Raw genomic sequence first — 19,672 nt, 5'->3', positions numbered from 1 at the left:
TGGCAGTCCCTGTGTAATATGCACAAATAAAAATGCAGAGGAGAAAATATAAACCGGCTGTAATAACCAAAGACGTGAAGGAGGCATGAAGGCACAGTGTCAGGGAAGGGGGTTCAAATAGTTTTTGCTTTTGCATGCTCGCTACCCCAAATCCTCACCTGTCACCTTGACCAGGCGGATAGAGAACTGGCCTGCAGGACTTCCCTGAGCAGCTGTGCTTCCTGCTGCAAATGTGGAGCCCTGAGAAGGGGAGATGGAAAACATGATAGGAGGGAAATAAAAATCCTCCTAAAAATGTTTGGGATTTAGCCCTTTGAGCTGGAAGTAGCAGGGGTAGAGAGCTCTCTAATCCCTGGGTGGGGGAAGCAGGAAGTTTCTGCCTGGGCTCTGTGGCAACTCCCCCCCAGGCTTCTCCCATTCTTCCTGCTGCTGCTGCCGCTCCTCCTCCCTCATCTACCAGCTGAGAATTGAGGACTGAGCTGATCTGTTTCTTTAAGTAGCTCTTCCCTTGTTGCTAAGCGAGTGTCGTCACTCCCATAGCAACAGAATGCCACAGAATACTGAGCACAAGTGCTGGAGCTGATCCTGAGACCCCAAACCCAACTCTGCTCCAGAGCCCTGACCCTAGAGCTACTGCTGGCTGTGGTGCCTGGCCTTGCCCGAGCCCAGCATGCCTCCCAAGAAGAAGGGGGACAAGGCCGGCAAGAAGCCGCCCAGCAGCGCCCGGGCTGGGAAGCCTGGGGATAGAATCGGTCCTGCTACAGAAATGCTGACCGAGCTCCACAAGGAGTTCTACTTGCTGCAGATCCGGGACCTGGAGGGCAGAGTGACCAGGTGAGAAACACTCAGCCAGAGAGCAGCAACTGAACTGGACAAAATGCAGGGGCTTTCCTTGTTACAGCTTCTTTGTTTCCTCGCATCTTCCCCTTACCGCCTCCCCCTCCCATACTCATCCCCTCTTTCCCCTGCTTCCTTTCCCCCCCATCCATCTTCTCTCCTGTCACTCCTATCTACCCTTCCCCTGTTCAGGATGTAAATATTGTCTAAACATTGACTGTTTAAACTACTAAAATGTGAATGGTTAGCCTTTTAAACAAAATGTGACTGTAGCTGCGAGGGGGCAGGGCATTCGGCTGGCTCCTATGTGCCCACATACTTCCCATTCCTGTGCACTCCCAGGGAGGGCCAATCACGCACCAATGCCTTTTTACGGGGGGGGGATATTCAAGGGCCTGAGCAAACCAACCAAGCTCCAACTTCACCTTTCAATGCTAATTTCTTACTTTGTTTAATGTCATTCTTTCCTGCATGTATTCTTCACCAGATCATACAGAGTATCATTATTATTTATTCACACCAGACACTCCCAGACCAAAGAAGCTCACAAAAACGGCATCGCTATTAGAAGTGTCAGTACTAAGTAAGCAACTATTCTGTACCGGTATGGAGAGATGCAATCAGAGACCAAGAAACTGTGGCCAAAGATAAAAGAAATAGGCCTGATTGTTCGAGCATCACTGGCTAGTTAAAAAGAACGTCCAAGCTCATCTCGATATGTTGCCTGCAACTATTACACCAACAGGCTTCAGAAAGAAACTGTTTTGTCACAATGCCCATATAAGAAGAGTGCTAGCAGTAAATCTCAGAGACAGAGACCGGACCATACCCAACCATACCCAATATACTTGACTTACGAGTGAGGTTTAATTTGTGTCATTGCATGCACAAGAGAAACCCAATGTCGATCCTATCCAGTTCTGTAAATATATCATCTGTTGCCACAGTTTCCCCCTCCCCAACAATGGGGACAGGGCAAAACTAGGATATTTCCCCATACATATTACCATACCAAAATATATTCAAATTCTGGTGTTCATCTCAAGTACAGTAACGGCAAATTCACTCCTTTATCAGGCACATTAGGAAATACCAAATTCGGCAACAAAAAAACAAAAACCCTCACTCAGAACGTACTTGGCAAACCTGCCGTACCATGGCAGCACTAACTCATAGGACTCCAAAAGCAACAACCCTACCTATGAAAAGGCAGCAGTGCAAATTATTACACCGGGCCTTAGAATAGAAAAAGCCAAGCTCCCTACACGCTAGCAGAATACCTCAGCTTGATCACACTTGCAGTATGCACACACCTTCAGCAATACAGGATGGTCGATCACAAATTACCAAATGTGCAGACAAAACTGAAATGGAAACCCCATTGAAGCTAGACTGTGTATTTAGTACAAAACTGGAAAACTAGAAACGGAAATACATTTCCTTTACAGTTAAGCCAAGCCCCAGTCCTCCCTCTTGTGGGGAGAGGGTGTGTTCTGTTGGGGTTGCTGAGCTTGTGGAGAATGGGGTGGTGGTTTATTACATTGCACTCACAAGAACAAGGATGGGTGCCCCAACATAACTCCTCTCATCCAACCCTTTGCCCAACATCAGGATTCCACAATTCCTCTCTTTCCCTTGTGCCCAACAGCTTCTCCCCTCCTCCCCCTTCTCCACACTCCCTATTTCTCTTTCTCCTTCCCTGCCCCCACTAGAAGACCAGGGATAAGGGGAGGGGGGAGAGAAGAGTTGGAGGGAGGAGAATCTGGGGTGGTGGAAGGAGAAAGGCTTTCAGATTGAAGAAGACAAGTGAATTGGAAATGGAAGGTAGGTGCGCCACCTCTACTCTGGTTCTGCTCCCTCTTATATCCCCACTCCATCTGTAACCTCTTTCTCTCTTACCCCCAATCCTGCATGCCCTTCCTCTCTTTCTCACACACACACACACCACACAAAGCCAGGTCTCCTCCTACCTCACCCCCAGCTGGTCTGTTACCAACCGTTTTCCTCCCCATCACCCAGCTAGCCTCTAGACAACTCCCCGCCCCCCTCCTCACAGCAAGCCAGTCCCTTACCCTGTGCTGTCCCAGAAGGGCTGCTGCCAGCTCTGCGCTCTCACTCTGGTCTCCAGAGACTGAGACTGTAGACTAGAGTGAGAATACAGTCACCTGCGCAACTCAAACTCACAGAGCTCCGCGGTGCCTGCAGCTTCACTTCTGGAACAGTGCAGCTGAGAAGTTGTGTGGTGTGTGTGTGTGAGAAAAAGAGGAAGGGCATGCAGGACTGGGGGTAAGAGAGAAAGAGGTTACAGATGGAGTGGGGATATAAGAGGGAGCAGAACCAGAGTAGAGGTGGCGCACCTACCTTCCATTTCCAATTCACTTGTCTTCTTCAATCTGAAAGCCTTTCTTCTTCCACCATCCCAAATTCTCCTCCCTCCAACTCTTCTTTCCCCCCCTTATCCCTGGTCTTCTAGTGGGGGCAGGGAAGGAGAAAGAGAAATAGGAGTGGTGTGGAGAAGGGGGAGGAGGGGAGAAAGCTGTTGCCCAGCATGCCCCACCACAGAGAGTCGCACACCCTGCTAGGAAAGGGGAAAGTCATTTGCAGACCGATTTGAGCGGGTCCCTAGCTTGCACTGGCAAACATTAACATTTAAAGGACTAAGTGGCAAGACTTTACTTACTGTTTTAATTAGTTAATATTTTATATTGCTGTCACTTGATCCCATCCACCTTCTCCCTGTGCCTGTCTCTCTCCTCTATCCCCTGCTCCTACCCTCCTCCCTCTCTCTCCTGCGCAGTGATTTTGCAGCTGTTCCTTTTGTTCTATCAGGTATCAAAGGAGACTGGATGAGCTGGAGACCAGTGAAGCTGTCTTCCAGACCAAGTATAATCAACTGATCAAGGACAAGAAAGAGGTTGTGAACTTTCTGAAGTGGACCTTGGACCAGCGCATGGATGAAATAACTGATCTAAACGAGCAGCTGATCAATTTACAGCAGGCCAAGGAGGCGGAGAAGGAAGCTTTTGAGGCCCAGCTGGCACATGAGCGGCACGAGGCCCAGGAGATCAAGGACCAGCTCACCTCAGAAAACATGTCGCTACGTGTGTACATCCTGTAACCAATTTTCCATTCAAATATCTGTAGAAAATGCTTCTTTAAACTTGTGTGTGTGTGGGTGTGTGTGTGTGTGTGTATGTTGGGAGAGATTTGCATGACTGAAATAGTGCATATAAAAGCAAGTTTGCTTACCGTAAACGATGTTTCCGTAGATAGCAGGATGAATTAGCCATGCTGTCATGGGATCTGTCAATCAGGCCCGGGAGGCGGAGCTTGTCAAAGCAGAGAACAGAGCTTTGCTCTCTGCGGCTGCGCGTGTGTTCCCGCGCAGGAAAGTAACGGAATCTCCTCAGTCTGTAATTAAGCTGTAGTATAGTCGAAGACTTGGTGACTGCCAGGGAGGAGGGTGGGTCAGCATGGCTAATTCATCCTGCTATCTACGGAAACATCGTTTACGGTAAGCAAACTTGCTTTTTCCCGTCGATAGCAGGGCTGAATTAGCCATGCTGTCATGGGAGTCCAAAGCTCCCGATCACATCATTTATGGTGTATATGGTTGGATGTGATCTTTGACAGTGTGGCAGTCACCGAGGACAGGAGGATAGAGATTGCAGTATTGCTTGCCCTATCTTCGCATCCGTGGCTGCCTTGTTGGTCAAGGCAGTAATGAGATGTTTAAGGTATGCAGTGATGACCATGTCGCCGCCTTGCAAATGTCTATGGGTTGCACATTACTTAAGTATGCTAAGGATGTTGCTACTGCTCTGACTTGGTGAGCTTTAGGGGTAGACTGTAACTGTAGATTCTGTTTGTCGTAACAGAACTTAATGCACTGTGCTATCCAACTGGAGATGGTGCGTTTAGCAACTGGCAGTCCAGGTGCCTTCGGGTCGTAGGAAAAAAGAGTTGAGAAACACGGGAGTCCGAGTTCGTCCTTTCTTTGTAGTGTGTTAAAGCTCTCTTACAATCCAGTGTGTGCAGTAGCTTTTCCCTATCATTTGCATGAGGTTTAGGGAAAAATATTGGTAATTCCATTGTCTGATTGAGATGGAATGGGGTAACTACTTTGGGTAGGAAGGATGGGTGAGTTCATAGAACTACCTTCTGTTGATGGAATTGCAAGTATGGAGGATAATGGACCAAAGCTTGTAACTCACTAACTCTTTGTGCTGATGTTACTGCAACCAGGAATACCACCTTCCAAGCGAGGTATTTAATGTGTGCTGAGTCCATTGGTTCAAATGGGAAAAGCATGAGCTGTTCCAGAACGATGTTGAGGTTCCATGGAACTGGAGGTTTGGATACCGGAGGACGAATGTGTGTTAAACCCTTTATGAAATGAGTCAGTAATGGGTGATTGGATATAGGAATGTCATTGATTGGTCTATGGTAGGCGCCTATGGCGCTGAGGTGAACTCTGATGGATGATGTTGCTAGACCAGCTACATATAGTGTATGAAGATAAATCAATGAGCAATTCCGGGGAGCAGTCCAATGGTGGTACACCGTTGGAGGTGCACCAGACAGAGTAGCGTTTCCATTTATAGCTATAATTTTTCCTGGTGGAGAGTTTCCTTGATTGTAACAAAATGAATTGTGCTGAAGTGGAAACTCCTTGTTCTGTAGAAGGAGCCTTTCAATCTCCAAGCTGTCAAGTGTAGAGATGAATGTAGCGGGTTGTAGTAGTGTTCCTTGATCTTGGCTGAGAAGATCCTGACGATTCGGTTAATAGAATTGGATCCTTATAGAAACATATAGAAACATAGAAATGACGCAGAAGAAGACCAAATGGCCCATCCAGTCTGATGGATAGTTGAAGCAGGAAACTGTACCATGGTTGCCTCGGCCATGCCGGGGCTATGAGTATCAGTTGAGCTTGTCCGCTATGCACTTCTGAATTGTTTCTTGTTATGAGAGGTATGGGAGGAAAGGCATAGAGAAGGCCTGTCGTCCACGGAATGAGGAAGGCATCTTGAGCAATCCTGAATTGGCTTGGTCTTATCGAGCAGAATTTGGGAACTTGAGAATTGATCTCTGTTGCAAAGAGATCTATGAAAGGTGTCCCCCACTGCAGAAATATGTTCTGGACTACTTCTGTATTGAGTGTCCATTCGTGGGGATGAAAGATGCAGCTTAGTCTGTCCGCTCTGGTGTTTGCAACTCCTGGTAGGTAAGTTGCTTGTAGATGAATGCAATTTTTGTGAGCATGTTCGAAGATTGTCAGGGTCTCTTTGCAGAGGGACCATGAACCGGACCCTCCTTGTTTGTTGATGTAAAACATCGCTACCTGGTTGTCTGTGTAGATCATGACCCTGCGCCCTTTCAGGTGGTCTTGGAAGACTCGCAATGCATTGCGAATCGCTCTGAGTTCCAGTAGATTTATTTGTAGATTTTGTTCCGAGAGTGTCCATAACCCTTGGGTTTCGTAAATCTGTAGGTGAGCACCCCATCCCTTGCGAGACGCATCTGTGGTTAGAACTGCATTGTGAGGAGGGGGGCTGAACAATGCTCCCTTGGACAAGGTGGAGCCTAGGAGCCACCATGTTATATCTTTTTTCATTTCTGCGGTCAGCGATACCTTTTGCGTCAATGGTTGTGAATGCTGTTTCCATTGTCGTTTTAGACCCCATTGTAGACGTCTCATGTGTAGCCTGGTGTTGGGAACCATGAAATTCGCCGCTGCCATGTGGCCCGAATTACCAGGACTTGTCTTGCTGACGGCCTCTGAGTATGTTTCAAAGTGTGCAGAAGTTGATGGAAATGTGACCTTCTGTCGTTTGGGAGGTATGCTCTGTTGCACGTAGTGTTCAGGCATGCGCCTTTGAATTGTAAGTGCTGTGTTGGTTGTAGATGTGATTTCTGAAAGTTTATCACCAACCCTAGTTCTTGTAAGCAATGTATCACCCGATTGAGGTTGTATCACCCGATTGAGGTGATCTAGTAAGATGTCCGGAGTTGAGGCGATTATGAGCCAGTTCGTCCAGATATGGGAAAGATGGTTATACCTGTTTCCTGAGATGAGCCACCACCACTATCATGCATTTGGTGAAAACTCTGGGTGCAGCCGAAAGTCCAAAGGGAGAGCTTTGTACTGGTAGTGTTGATGCCTGTAGCGAAAGCACAGGTAACGCCACGATGAAGGATGGATTGGAATGTGCGTGTAAGCATCCTTCAGATCGATGGAGCACATCCAATCGTTGGTTTGAATGAGAGGAAGAATTGACTTCAACGATACCATCTTGCATTTCTCCTTGATGAGAAATTGTTCAACTCCCTTAAGTCTAGTATTGGGCGAAGGCCCCCAGACTTCTTTGGTATGAGGAAGTACGGGGAATAAAATGCTGCTAAATTGGGATGTGGGTGGGATTTGTCGAATTGCTTGTTGCTTGCGAAGTAAAGCAATTTCCTCCCCCAGTTGTGGATGGGAATTGTAGATCTGGAGTGTGGACAAGATGAGGGCAATATGGGTTTTGTTACAAATTGGAGTTGGTAGCCTTGACGTACTATCTCCAGAACCCATTGATCTGATGTTATTCTTTCCCAGACATTCAGACAAGCACAAATTCTGCTTGGGGGAGCTTGATGTTGTGGTGGCGGCTGAATAACTAAAAAGATGACGTTGGTTTTGCTGCAGCAGTCGGCTGCTGTGCCTGCTGTCTCTGGTTACGTGGTTTACCTCTTCGTTGATTTGAGGTATTGTTTTGTGGAGCAGGACGTTGATAGGCAGGGTATGGCTGCGTACGAAAAGATTGATAAGATCTATAGGGTCTTCTGGCATATGATTGTCTACGGGTAGACCCCACATAACGACGTGTAGTCGAATAAGTAGGATGTGATGCTAGCGATTGTACCGCTAGAGCTTCATCCTTTAATTTGCTTACTGCTTCCTGGAATTTTTCTCCGAACAGGTTGTCTCCTGTACAGGGGAGGTTTGTTAGTTTCTCATGCAAGTCATCTCGTATGGAACTGGAACGTAACCATGCCAGTCTGCGGGCTGCAATAGCTGCTGCCGAAGCCCTGGATGAAGTTTCATGCACCTCATAGATTGATCTTAATAAGTGTCGAGAACATTCTTCCATGTCATGAAGAGGCTGAGGTATCTGTTCAGCTACTGAGGAATGTATACCTTTCATAGCTTGCATACACTCATATAAATATTGTACCATATAAAACTGATGTTGCATAATTCTTGCTGTTAACATCGAGTTGTGGTATATTTTCCTTCCAAACTCATCCAAATATTTGTTGTCTTTCCCGGGAGGGAAAGTAGTGTGTAACTTTGTTTTCTTGAACCTTTGCATCGCCGACTCTACTACAATTGATGCGTGAGGTAATTGTGGTAGAGTGTATAGTGATGCTTTCTTCATCCGGAATTTCATATCAGTTTTCCTGGAAACAGCTGTAGTTGTATAAGGCGTTTCCCAGGATTTTTGTAAGACGGAGTGCAGGATTTCTTGAGGTGGAAGAGATGTTGGTTCCACTTGAGTATCAAATATTTTCAGAAGTCCAAGAGTTTCTGCTCTAGGGTCTGTTTCTTTTTGGACCTCTAGGTGTAGAATGGTACCCATTTTTTCTATGAATTTTGGGTATGTAAGGTCCTCAGGAGGGGAATACGGCTCCTGTATTTGGTCCTGGGTATCTGACAGACATCCCACTGAAGATGATGGAGATGTTTGCATGGAAGGAGAATCAAGAGATGTATCTTGTATGAGTAGGCGAGGCTGGTTGGTTTATCCTGGGAGATGTCAGTGGTTCTACCGATTGTTCTCCATTAGACCGTGCTTTATGTTTTGTAGCATTGTCCTGAGAAGTATTAGTTATCTTAAAAGATGATTGAAGCGTCTCATAAAAGCCTGCTAGAGACTGAGACAATTGAAAAAATGCTTCTCTTGTATGAGATGACATTATCATACGATTGTCTTGTTGTTGTGAGATAGTTGTTGTAGGCGAAGTTGCAGGCACTTCCCTATCTCTCTGTGTCTTAATGATTGGAGTATGTTTTAAATCCTCTGAATCTGAAGAAGTAGTAGAGGAAGGAATTTGTACCAGTTCCCTTAATGAGCCGGTAGTAGATGGAACTTTATGAGATGATTTAGAAGTCGAAGGACTCATCTCCCATGTAGCACTCCTCTTTTTAAATCTTTTAGAATGGGAGTGATGTGAGTACTTATGATAGTCCTCAGATGACGACTCCGTATCTGTGACTTCAGCTTCAGAAGAAGAGCTTTGTGATGGGTATCGTTTTCGCTTTAACTCTCTCTTTAATTTTTGAGGCGAGTAATTTCGGTTTTTACGTGCCGATCTTGAGTTATGCGGTGAATTAGATTTATGCGTGTATATGTTTTTAGGCGCAGAAGTAGAGGTATGCACAGGTATGCGCTTATGCGGCATTGTAGACTTATGCGCGCTTGAATGTCTATGCGTGGAAGTAGAACTGTGCGCGGTTGTAGTTTTATGCGCATATTTCTTTGATTCCGAGCGCACAGGGTCTATCGGCGCCGTGCGCATAAGTTTTCTTATAGTCGGCGCCGTGCTCGCAGATATTTTCGGCGTCATATGTATAGGCGCTTCCGGCGCCATGCGCATAGGTTCTTTCCGCTCCATGCGCATAGTTGTCTTCGGCGCCAGGCGCCTAAGAGTTTTCGGCGCCTTGCGTATATCTTGGGCGGCGCAGTGGTTTTTCCTCTGCTATGCGCGCCGGAAGTTCTGAGTTATGCGCAGACTCTGTCATCGGCGCCGGTGTATGCGCAGAAGTTGTCGGCGCCATGATTTCTTTCTCCGATGAGGTAGGTTGCGGCTCTTTAGGCACTGGGGATTTCTGAGAATCCATTGGCCTTTGTTTTTTCGATTTCCCATTACCTTTTAATTTAGAGGATTTAGGTATCGACGAGAAAGCTTTATTTTTTGTTGGAGCCGAGGAAGTTAACGGGCCTGGTGATGAGTGAGCCTCCGACGGGTCCCGTGAGGCAAAAAGCTCTTGAAGCCTATAGGCTCTTTGTTTTAACGCTCTCGGAGACATTTTAGAACAATACTCTGTATCGTGGTGTGATCCGAGACATTTATAACAGCGGTTATGGCCGTCGGTGACAGACATTCTTTTACCGCAAGGACAGGGCTTAAACCCCGGTTTTGACATTTTCTCTGTTTTTTAAACACTGTGGAGAATATCAGCTCCGCGTGCGATTCCCGCTCGCGGAAAAAACAGACTGAGGAGATTCCGTTACTTTCCTGCGCGGGAACACACGCGCAGCCGCAGAGAGCAAAGCTCTGTTCTCTGCTTTGACAAGCTCCGCCTCCCGGGCCTGATTGACAGATCCCATGACAGCATGGCTAATTCAGCCCTGCTATCGACGAGAAACATTAAGCAACCTATTCTGTTTTATTTGTTTGGGTCACACCTTTTTCCAGAAAGCTTACATCAAAATAATTTTTTTTTTAATAAACCAGCTGAGAGCAATCAGCAAATTACACTGCAAGACTAACTGAATGTGTCTTACTGTTTCCATAGAGTTTGAGGGTTTTGGGGGGGGAGGGGGCATAATTTCCTCCTGCTGTTTGGGGCTTCCAGTTCATTAGAAAATGGCCTCTTCTGAGGCTATGACACTGTGAGCCTTCATTTTTATGAAAAAGGTGGTGGATGCATGGAATGCCCTCCTGGACTGAAAGATTGTGGAGGCCAAAAGAATAGAGGACTTCAAGAGAGGGGATGGGATAAGCACAGAGGATCCTTAGTTGCAGAGAGAGAGAGCAGAAGAATTAGCTAGCAGCCGGGTGTGTCTGCTAGGCTGAAAGTGCGTTACCAACTTGGATTCCAGAAACTGCATTGTTCCCTGTTTTAGCAGCAGTTTGCATTGATTTTCTCACTGCAGAGGCCAGACTAATCAGGCTATAGTTCCCAGCCTCCTCCTTACTTCCACTTTCTTGAACAATCAGGGCACTTAGGAGCCTGCTTCTCAGCTACTGTGGGCATGTTCTGTGGTAGCTGTAGCCTGGCTTTGTCTTTCTGGTGTATTGGTGGCAAATGTCTCACAGGTCCCATATACCTGACTGTACCAGCTTACTTGCAGCACTGATGGTATCCCTCTTTCTATAGATTGGTGTTAAGACCGTGTCTTAAGGAAATGGCCAGAAGTAGAATTGGGATAATTTTGCTAGCGCTTCCAGGTCTTGAGCTCTTCACGTAGTACCGTACCAGAGCCACATTCTTTTCTGGGTTTAAGTGTCTCAAAGCATTCCTTGATTTCTTGTGTTATTATTGGGGTGTCAAATGGTGTTTGATAATCTAACATTTTCCAGCAAAACTGTATTTTTAATCTTGTGTGAGATCTTCAGGTTTGATCTCTTTACATAGGTACTGGAAGTACTCAGTGCAGATTTTATGGTTCCGATTGCTGAAAAGTTTGGTTTGGGGTTTTAGCCCTATCCACATTTCCCAGATGGAACTGTTATCTATAGTGTCCTTGATTTTGGACTTTTTTTTTTTTGTATTCTAATTTTTTGCATTTCAGGGTTACATTGTCATCTCTCAGTTTAGAAGGTAGGTGTTGTGTAGGTCTTCCTTGAGTGGCTCTCCGTGCTTCACGTTTGATCATTTTCTTACCTTTTGTCTTCGGTTTTTACATTTTTAATCAAGCCAGGTTACTTTGGATCTGATATTTTTTTTCTGGTCAGGTTTCTTATTCCTGATTTCCTGAGTTAGTGATTTCCTTGCTACTGTATAATAAATTGGCATTTATATCTATTACTGCTTGGTCAGTGCCTTGTGGGATTTGACTGTACTTTTTCATCCAGAATGTGTTGATCTAGTTTTGTACTACTGGTTTTCTAAATTTCTTTTGACATTTTTCTGGGGGAAGCTTGTGGAGCTCTTTTGGGGGAGATGAAGAATCTTGGGCCCCATGCTCCCATCCCTCTGTAGGAGAAAGGCAGGACCTGGGCCCTTTTCTCCAAAGGGATAGTACAGACTCCCTCAGCAATGCCACTTGGTTTCTTCTTTTAGTGGGAAAGCTGGCTGCGTTGGAGGAGTTCAGGATCATGAAGGAAGACCTGATGGCCAAGTTTGCAGCCCTGGAACTGCTGCTGAAGCAGCAAGAGGAGGAACATAAGGAGCTGATCTACAATCTAGAGAAAAAAGCTGTAATTGATAAAGACAGGTCAGTACAGAAGGCCTCCGTTCACTGATTGGCTGGGGCAGGGCTCTGAGGCACACTGCCACTCACTGTTCGGCCATGGCAGGTCTGAGGAGCCCAATGCGATGCCAGACTTGTCTATTTATCTGTGTGCAGGCTGAAGAAGGAAATGTTACAACGACTAAACATGGTGGCAGCAGAATTTCGTAAGGTATCGGTTAATCAGATGGCAGAGACAACAAGGCGGACGATTCGGGAAAATGTGTCCATTGGGGCTCAGCTCGCCAAGATGTCTGACAAGAGCATGGAGATGGTTCAGGAGAAGGACTGTCTAAGGGAGATTCAGGCTGAGCAATGCAAGCAGGTGGCTATGTTGGAGCACAATGAAAAGCAGCTGGTGAGAAACAACCTGAGCAATCAGAAGGTGAGGTATGTCTCTATGTCCGTCCATCCCCCCCCCCCCCCCCCCAAGCTACCCTCTTCATATCTTTCAAATTGCCTTCCCCCCTTCTGCTGATCTTGATCTTATCTATCTTGTGTTTCAGATAATCCAGATGCTGTCAGAGAAATGCCAACAGCAACAGATGTTACTTGAGGAGTATTCACAAAGGGAGGAGGAGTTTAACAACCTAAAGACTGGTTATCAATCCCTTCAGGAAGAAAACATAACTATTGGGTACAGCATTTTCTTATTCCAGGCCTATTTATTGTAGCTATAGGGTATAACACTTGCTGGTTACTAGCTGTTGCATGCAATGCCCAGGTTTCTCAATTTTGTTATCTTCTTGGCAGGCAGCAGTTGGTGGAGCTCGAGGGGAAGACAGAAAGATACATGGCTGAGGAGGTGTCTTTGGTAGGTCAGCTGGAGGAGGAGCAGAAGAACCAAAAGCTGCTGGAGAAGATTCTGAAACAAGCTGCCACATCATTGAAGGATGTACTGCTGGTAAAGATGACTGTGCAATAGGAGAGAAAGTAGTGCAGGCATGGATTTTCACACAGATCTATCAGGCCTGGGCCTAGGGTAGCTAAATTCTGGGGACAGCAATTGTCCAAGCGTCACAAAATGTTGGGGTGAATTCTTGCCATAGTACCCTGTCAACTGCCCTATCAGATGGTTAAGTTGTATACGTTTAGAGGAAAGCAGTCTTTCAGCTCTGGCAGACTTCATGGGGGCAGAGGGTTTTTAAAGTATCTGTGCACCGTCAGCTGTTTTTCCAGCTTTTTCCAAGCAACCTAGAAGACACTACCTTGAGCTCCCACCTAGAAAGGAAGGAGTGGTGGGGTGGCAGCAGCAAAATCCTTTATCCAGCACTGGGGCTGAGATTTGGGGTTTGCTTTGTCAGAGCCACATGACAGTTTTGCTTTACCTGACAATGCCATGGTGTGGGAGACTGGGGTAGGTGAAGTAGCAGGAGACTGGGGTAGGTGAAGTAGCAGGAGACCACCACCAACCTGTACAAGGAACCACATAACCTTTTTATTTTATTAGGGCTGAAGAAAAGAGTGTTTTACAGCAGCAGAAAGAATAATAACAAAGAAACAGTTTAACAGAGTAAACCAAATAACTGCAGGGTTAGAAGGAGACATTCTTCACCCTTGGTTGCAGAACATCTGGCACAAGGACTATGTGCTCTGCAGTCGTTCCGTATCTCTCTCTCTCTCATACTACAGGCATGACAATTTATACATGTGTTACTAAAGTAATACATAAGGCTATTTTCAGCCTTTCCTTCCCCTGTGTAGCTTTGTACCTACGGACCTTAAAACCAATTTTCAAAGGAAAACTCCCTGCGAAAATCTGCCCATAGCCAGTGCTGTTGGGATTTCCTTACCCTGCAAAGTATGCAGGGTAAATATTACATAACCCCCACATGTAGTTCACCCAGTCTCCAGTAAGGTCCCTTTTTACCCACAGGGGAAAGTACCTGCACTGTAGATAGTGCGCTTACTTGTCCCTGTATATGGGGGTTGAGCAATTTTTAAAGGGCTCTTTTCCCATGAGAAAACAAGTGCAAAAAAAAGGCCCTTTAAAAATTACCCACTTTGGTAATTTAGGAAGTACGGATAGGACAATAAACAAAGATAATTCCGGGGTCATTTCTTCTAATCCTCTCTCAGCTGTGAGCAGGACCTGCCTGCCAATTAGGAAAGGGTCCTCACCTGTTTAATCAGCTACAGCCGAAGACTGAAATTCTGCTTTGCCTTTAGCCAACTTTAACCGGAAGGTTGGGAATCAAACATACTGGTTTATTTTTGGGGGGGGGGTTTCTGCAAACCAGGTAATGTTACCCCGTCTTTGCACAGAAAGAGATCCCCCAGGTCTATAAGGCCCAGCAGCACATAAAGAGGTTCAGCAGGGAGCAAGTCTCTCTGTGACACAGGAGATCAGTAGGAACATGTTGTATGGGAGTGGGGAGTCATACTCCTGGTTTAAGATCTCTGTGACTGGGAGGATCAGTGGAAAGAAAGCGTGTGTTGAGAGCTTATGGTTCAGAATTGGGGCTGCTGCCGAACATAGTACTGGAACTGGTGCACAGTTGCTATGGGGGTGACTGCAGAATTTGTACCACAAGCCATCTGAAATGAGGCTTGAGGGCCTAAATGTATATATACCGTGAAAGGAGGAAATAGAGAGGGAGCAAAGTTATGATAGAAACAGCCAACTATTTGAAAGGTATAAATCATGCACAAGAAGGAAAACTTTCAGTGAAAAGTAAGCTCTAGAATTTAGATGGAACAGGAAGTCCATCGTATGACACTCAGAGGGTAGCCTGAGTTGTAACATCAGAAAATATATCTTCATCCAGAGAGTGGTGGCTACATGGGACAATCTCCCAGGGAAAGTGGTGGGGGCAACAACTGAAAGAATTCAGGAAATCCTGGGATAAGAACATAGTATAAGAAGTGCCATGCTGGGTCAGACCAAAGTTCTTTAGCCCAACATCCTGTCGCAGACAGGGGCCTGTTTGGGTCACAAATACTTGGTAGATCCCAAAAAGGTAGATCCTTATCTTGTTGTTCACGCCCAGGCATAAGCAGTGGCTAATAATGTTTTATGGACTTCTCCTCTAGGAACTTATCCAAACATATTTTAAACCTTGTTATGCTAGACACTTTGACCACATCCTCTGGCAATAGATTCCATATCTTAATTGTGCACGGAGTACAAAAAATACTTTCTATGATTTGTTTTAAATCTGCTAGTTGTTAGTTTCATGGCCTTGTTTTAGTATTATTTCAAAGGGTAAGTAACTATCCCCTATTTAGCTGTTCCACCCCACTCATGATTTTATAAACATCTATCTTATCTCCTCGCTTGCTCTCTTCCAAGCTGAAGAGCCCTGACCTGTTTAACCTTTCTTCATAAGGGAGCCCTATCACTTTTTATCTGTCATCATGTATATGTTACTGTATTCCATCCCCCTTTGTTATTTTTTAGACCTTCTTTGTACTTTTTCTATTTCCGCTATGTCTTTTATAAGATGGGGCAACCAGAACTGCACACAATATGCAAGGAGTGGTTGCACCATGGAGTGACAGAGGCAATATGATGATCTACATTTTATTCTCCATTCCTCTCCAAATAATTCCTAACATTTGCTTTTTTGACTGACACTGCACACTGAGCTGAGTATTTCAAAGAAATGTCCACAAGGACTCCAAGATCCTTTTCCTGGGCAGTGATTTCTAATAAGGAACCCAGTATTGTTTACCTGTAGGGAGGATTATTTTATACTTGTCCACATTAAATTTCATCTGCCATTTAGATGCCCAGTTTCTCAGTCTTGCAAAGATTTTCTGTAATTCCTCACAATCCATTACTGTTTTATCAACTTTCAATAAGAAAATGCCATATTGGGTCAGACCAAGGGTACATCAAGCCCAGCATCCTGTTTCCAACAGTGGCCAATCCAGGCTATAAATATCTGGCAAGTACCCAAAAACTAAGTATATCCCATGCTTCTGATGGTAGTAATAGCAGTGGCTATTTTCTAAGTCAACTTGATTAATAACAGGTAATGGACTTCTCCAAGAACTTCTCCAAACCTTTTTTAAACCCAGCTACACTAACTGCACTAACCACATCCCCTGGCAACAAATTCCAGAGTTTAATTGTACACTGAGTGAAAAAGAACTTTCTCTGATTAGTTTTAAATGTGCTACATGCTAACTTCATGGATTGCCCCCTAGTCCTTTTATTATCCAAAAGAGTAAATAACCGATTCACATTTATCCTTTTTCAGCCTTTCATGATTTTAAACACCTCTATCATATCCCCCCTCAGCCGTCTCTTCTCCAAGCTGAACAGTCATAACCTCTTTAGTCTTTCCTCATAGGGGAGCTGTTCCATTCTCTTTATCATTTTGGTCGCCCTTCTCTGTACCTTCTTTATCACAATTATATCTTTTTTGAGATGCGGCGACCAGAATTGTACACGGTATTCAAGGTGCGGTCTCACCATGGAGCGATACAGAGGCATTATGACATTGAGTCATCTGCAAATTTGATCACCTTGTTTGTTGCTCCCTTTTCTAGATAATGAATATGTTAAATACTAATGTAACTTAACATATTCTTCCCTGTGGACATGCACAGCAAAACAGCCACACAAAATGGGTGAACATTATCTGAAGGCACCAAGGTGGGTCCTCTTTCACTCATAGCTCAGAAAGTTTAACTCTGCCTTTTGAGCATGCTCAGGATTTCCCGCTCTAGCACCCCCCCACCCCCATGCACTTCTTGGTCAGTCAGTTTTCGCGGGGAAAAATTCTCTAGTATCACTTCATCAAACTTAGAATATCAACAGAAAAAACATATTCCAAAAGAAAAGGGAAAAGCCCATTCAAAAATGTAAAAAAAAATGTGGACGTAAAATGCAGACTTAGATTTACAATCATTATGCCTAAAATGTCTCAGATTGCACCATGATACAGCCAGTTATAGCCTGTATGGCAGAATGTCCCCCAGGGCACTGGCTTACAGAAAACTTTGACTTAAGTATGAGTAACTGAGTTCCTCAGATTGGAATAAGTCAAATAAACATAAAAAATAAGCTTCATCAAATCCTGACAAATATGACACAAAGTGTTGAGAATCATCAGATCGACAGGCGGTACCCTCAATGCCAAAGCAAAGGCGCCGAGAGTCACTAGCACTGGAAAGACACAGGGCAGAACCACTGACGCCAAGAGAGACAGGGGAAAATGATCAGTGCCGAGAACCACCAGAGCTGAAGAGAGACAAATGCAGAACCATCAGCGCCGAAACAGTGCTGAGATTGGTGGACACCAAAAAATCAAAGTATGGAATGCTCAACCCCAGCGTTCTCTAACACCAAGAGAAAGCTCTTCTGCACCAAGCATGGCTTCGGATCCCATTCAGACAAGGAAAGAAACATAAAAAGGGAAGACACACAGAATCAACAAGTGGCATGTCGTCATCTCTTTTTTTTTTTTTTTTTTTTTTGAGCCACAAACAACATCGGCAAAAGTATTGAGCCCAGACATTCTACAACAACAACCAGTTTCAGAATGTCATGCCTTCATGCAAAAATGAATGGCAGAATTCATAAAAACATACATGAAACAAATACCTTAAAAAGGAGACATCGTTCAAGTAACCAGTATTAAGACAGGTTAAGAGAACATCTTCAAGCAAATCTTCCGTGATTATTTTATCAGAAAAAAAGAACCTCGTACAGAAAAAGCGAATAAGAAGAAACAGAAGTTGGATACAAAATCATTTGTATAGACTATATCTGATGATTTCCATGGTTCCAATGATTCTATGCAGATAGAATCGGATATACCATCTCCAGATCCACCATTGGACTCCTCACCAGTACAACTAAGAAGTTTAACACCATTAGAAGACAAAATGTAATTTTTGCAGAAAATGTCAGAAACAATTCCATGTAGACTGGAAGAAGATACTGAAGAAATTAGTGAGTTGCAAGGAGTCCTAAGATTCATCCAACCACCAAAACAATATAAAGCAGTGCCAATGCATGAGGCACTGATGAAGGCTCAGACCAAAATATGGAAGACTCCTTTCACTGGCCCACCATAAGAACATAAGAAATTGCCATACTGGGTCAAACCAAGGGTCCATCAAGCCCAGCATCCTGTTCCCAACAGTAGCCAATCCAGGCCATAAGAACCTGGCAAGTACCCAAAAACTAAGTCTATTCTATGTTACTGTTGCTAGTAATAACAGTGGCTATTTTCTAAGTCAACTTAATTAATAGCAGGTAATGGACTTCTCCTCCAAGAACTTATCCAATCCTTTTTTTTTAAACACAGCTATACTAACTGCACTAACCACATCCTCTGGCAACAAATTCAGAGTTTAATTGTGCGTTGAGTAAAAAAGAACTTTCTCCGATTAGTTTTAAATGTGCCACATGCTAACTTCATTAACTTCATGGAGTGCCCCCTAGTCTTTCTTTTATCCAAAAGAGTAAATAACAGATTCACATCTACCCGTTCTAGACCTCTCATGAATTTAAACACCTCTATCATATCCCCCCTCAGCCGTCTCTTCTCCAAGCTGAAAAGTCCTAACCTCTTTAGTCTTTGCTCAAAGGGGAGCTGTTCATCCCCCTTTATCATTTTGGTTCCCCTTCTCTGTACCTTCTCCATCATAACTATATCATTCTTGAGATGCAGCGACCAGAAATGTACACAGTATTCAAGGTGCGGTCTCACCATGGAGCGATACAGAGACATTATGACATCCTCTGTTTTATTCACCATTCCCTTCCTAATAATTCCTAACATTCTTTTTGCTTTTTTGACTGCCACAGCACACTGAGCCGGCAATTTCAAAGTATTATCCACTATGACACCTAGATCTCTTTCCTGGGTGGTAGCTCCTAATATGGAACCTAACATTGTGTAATTGTAGCATGGGTTATTTTTCCTTATATGCAACATCTTGCACTTATCCACATTAAATTTCATCTGCCATTTGGATGCCTAATTTTCCAGTCTCACAAGATCTTCCTGCAATTTATCACAATCCGTTTGTGATTTAACTACCCTGAATAATTTTGTATCATCTGCAAATTTGATTACCGCAGAGTATATTGGCTTCCACAGTGAGGCTGAGGTAGTTACAAATAACACAGGAAAAGAAGTGACATCACCAGAATAATTATTTACGCTTCTTCTCTTTAATTAGGAGAACCAGTTATAACCATTTTCCCCACTCCTCTGTTAAACAGCTTAATGTCCTGTCAGCAGTTACCTTTATCACTTCTCATCCACCACTATTCTTCCTTCTCATCAGATCACTATAAACATTACAATACTACCTCCTAGCATACATCATCAGTCATTTCTCAGTACTCACAACTTATCACATTTTCTCTTCAGGATCAGGGAACTCAGTTTTCTCCAGGATCTCTCTTTTCCAGCTCATATACATGCAAGAGTTGGTAACTTCCTCAGAGTCCTGCCTCTCACCCTTCTGAGGCTCCTTACTCCAGTTCTTCTCACTCTGTGGACTACTCACTACAACTGCACTCCATCTCTTCAGGTTAGATTCCTTGGTTGTCTCCCCTTGAGGAGAAACACCTCACACCTTGGATCTTTCCCCTTGATGGGGAAGCCCCTGTAGGGCCTTCTCAACCTAGAGGCCACCCAGGC

At 44.6% G+C, this 19,672-nt stretch overlaps 1 protein-coding gene across 2 annotated transcripts in view; it reads left to right on the top strand.

Moving 5' to 3' along the window:
• Positions 1-534: 534 nt before the first annotated feature.
• The window catches only part of CFAP157 (cilia and flagella associated protein 157), a 30,732-nt gene continuing 11,594 nt past the window's right edge, over positions 535-19,672 (top strand). For both annotated transcript variants that reach the window (XM_029614099.1, XM_029614100.1), the window contains exons 1-6: positions 535-834; positions 3,667-3,938; positions 11,894-12,047; positions 12,180-12,447; positions 12,569-12,699; positions 12,816-12,966. In XM_029614099.1, coding sequence (XP_029469959.1) covers positions 671-834; positions 3,667-3,938; positions 11,894-12,047; positions 12,180-12,447; positions 12,569-12,699; positions 12,816-12,966 — 1,140 coding nt within the window. In that variant the 5' untranslated portion in view covers positions 535-670. The remainder of the gene's footprint in view (positions 835-3,666; positions 3,939-11,893; positions 12,048-12,179; positions 12,448-12,568; positions 12,700-12,815; positions 12,967-19,672) is intronic.

This window comes from Rhinatrema bivittatum, chromosome 8 (assembly GCF_901001135.1).
Source record: "Rhinatrema bivittatum chromosome 8, aRhiBiv1.1, whole genome shotgun sequence".
NCBI classification, from domain to species: domain Eukaryota; kingdom Metazoa; phylum Chordata; class Amphibia; order Gymnophiona; family Rhinatrematidae; genus Rhinatrema; species Rhinatrema bivittatum.
The sequence above is the reverse complement of the archived record's forward strand: the minus strand, read 5'-3'. Positions and strand labels throughout refer to the sequence as shown.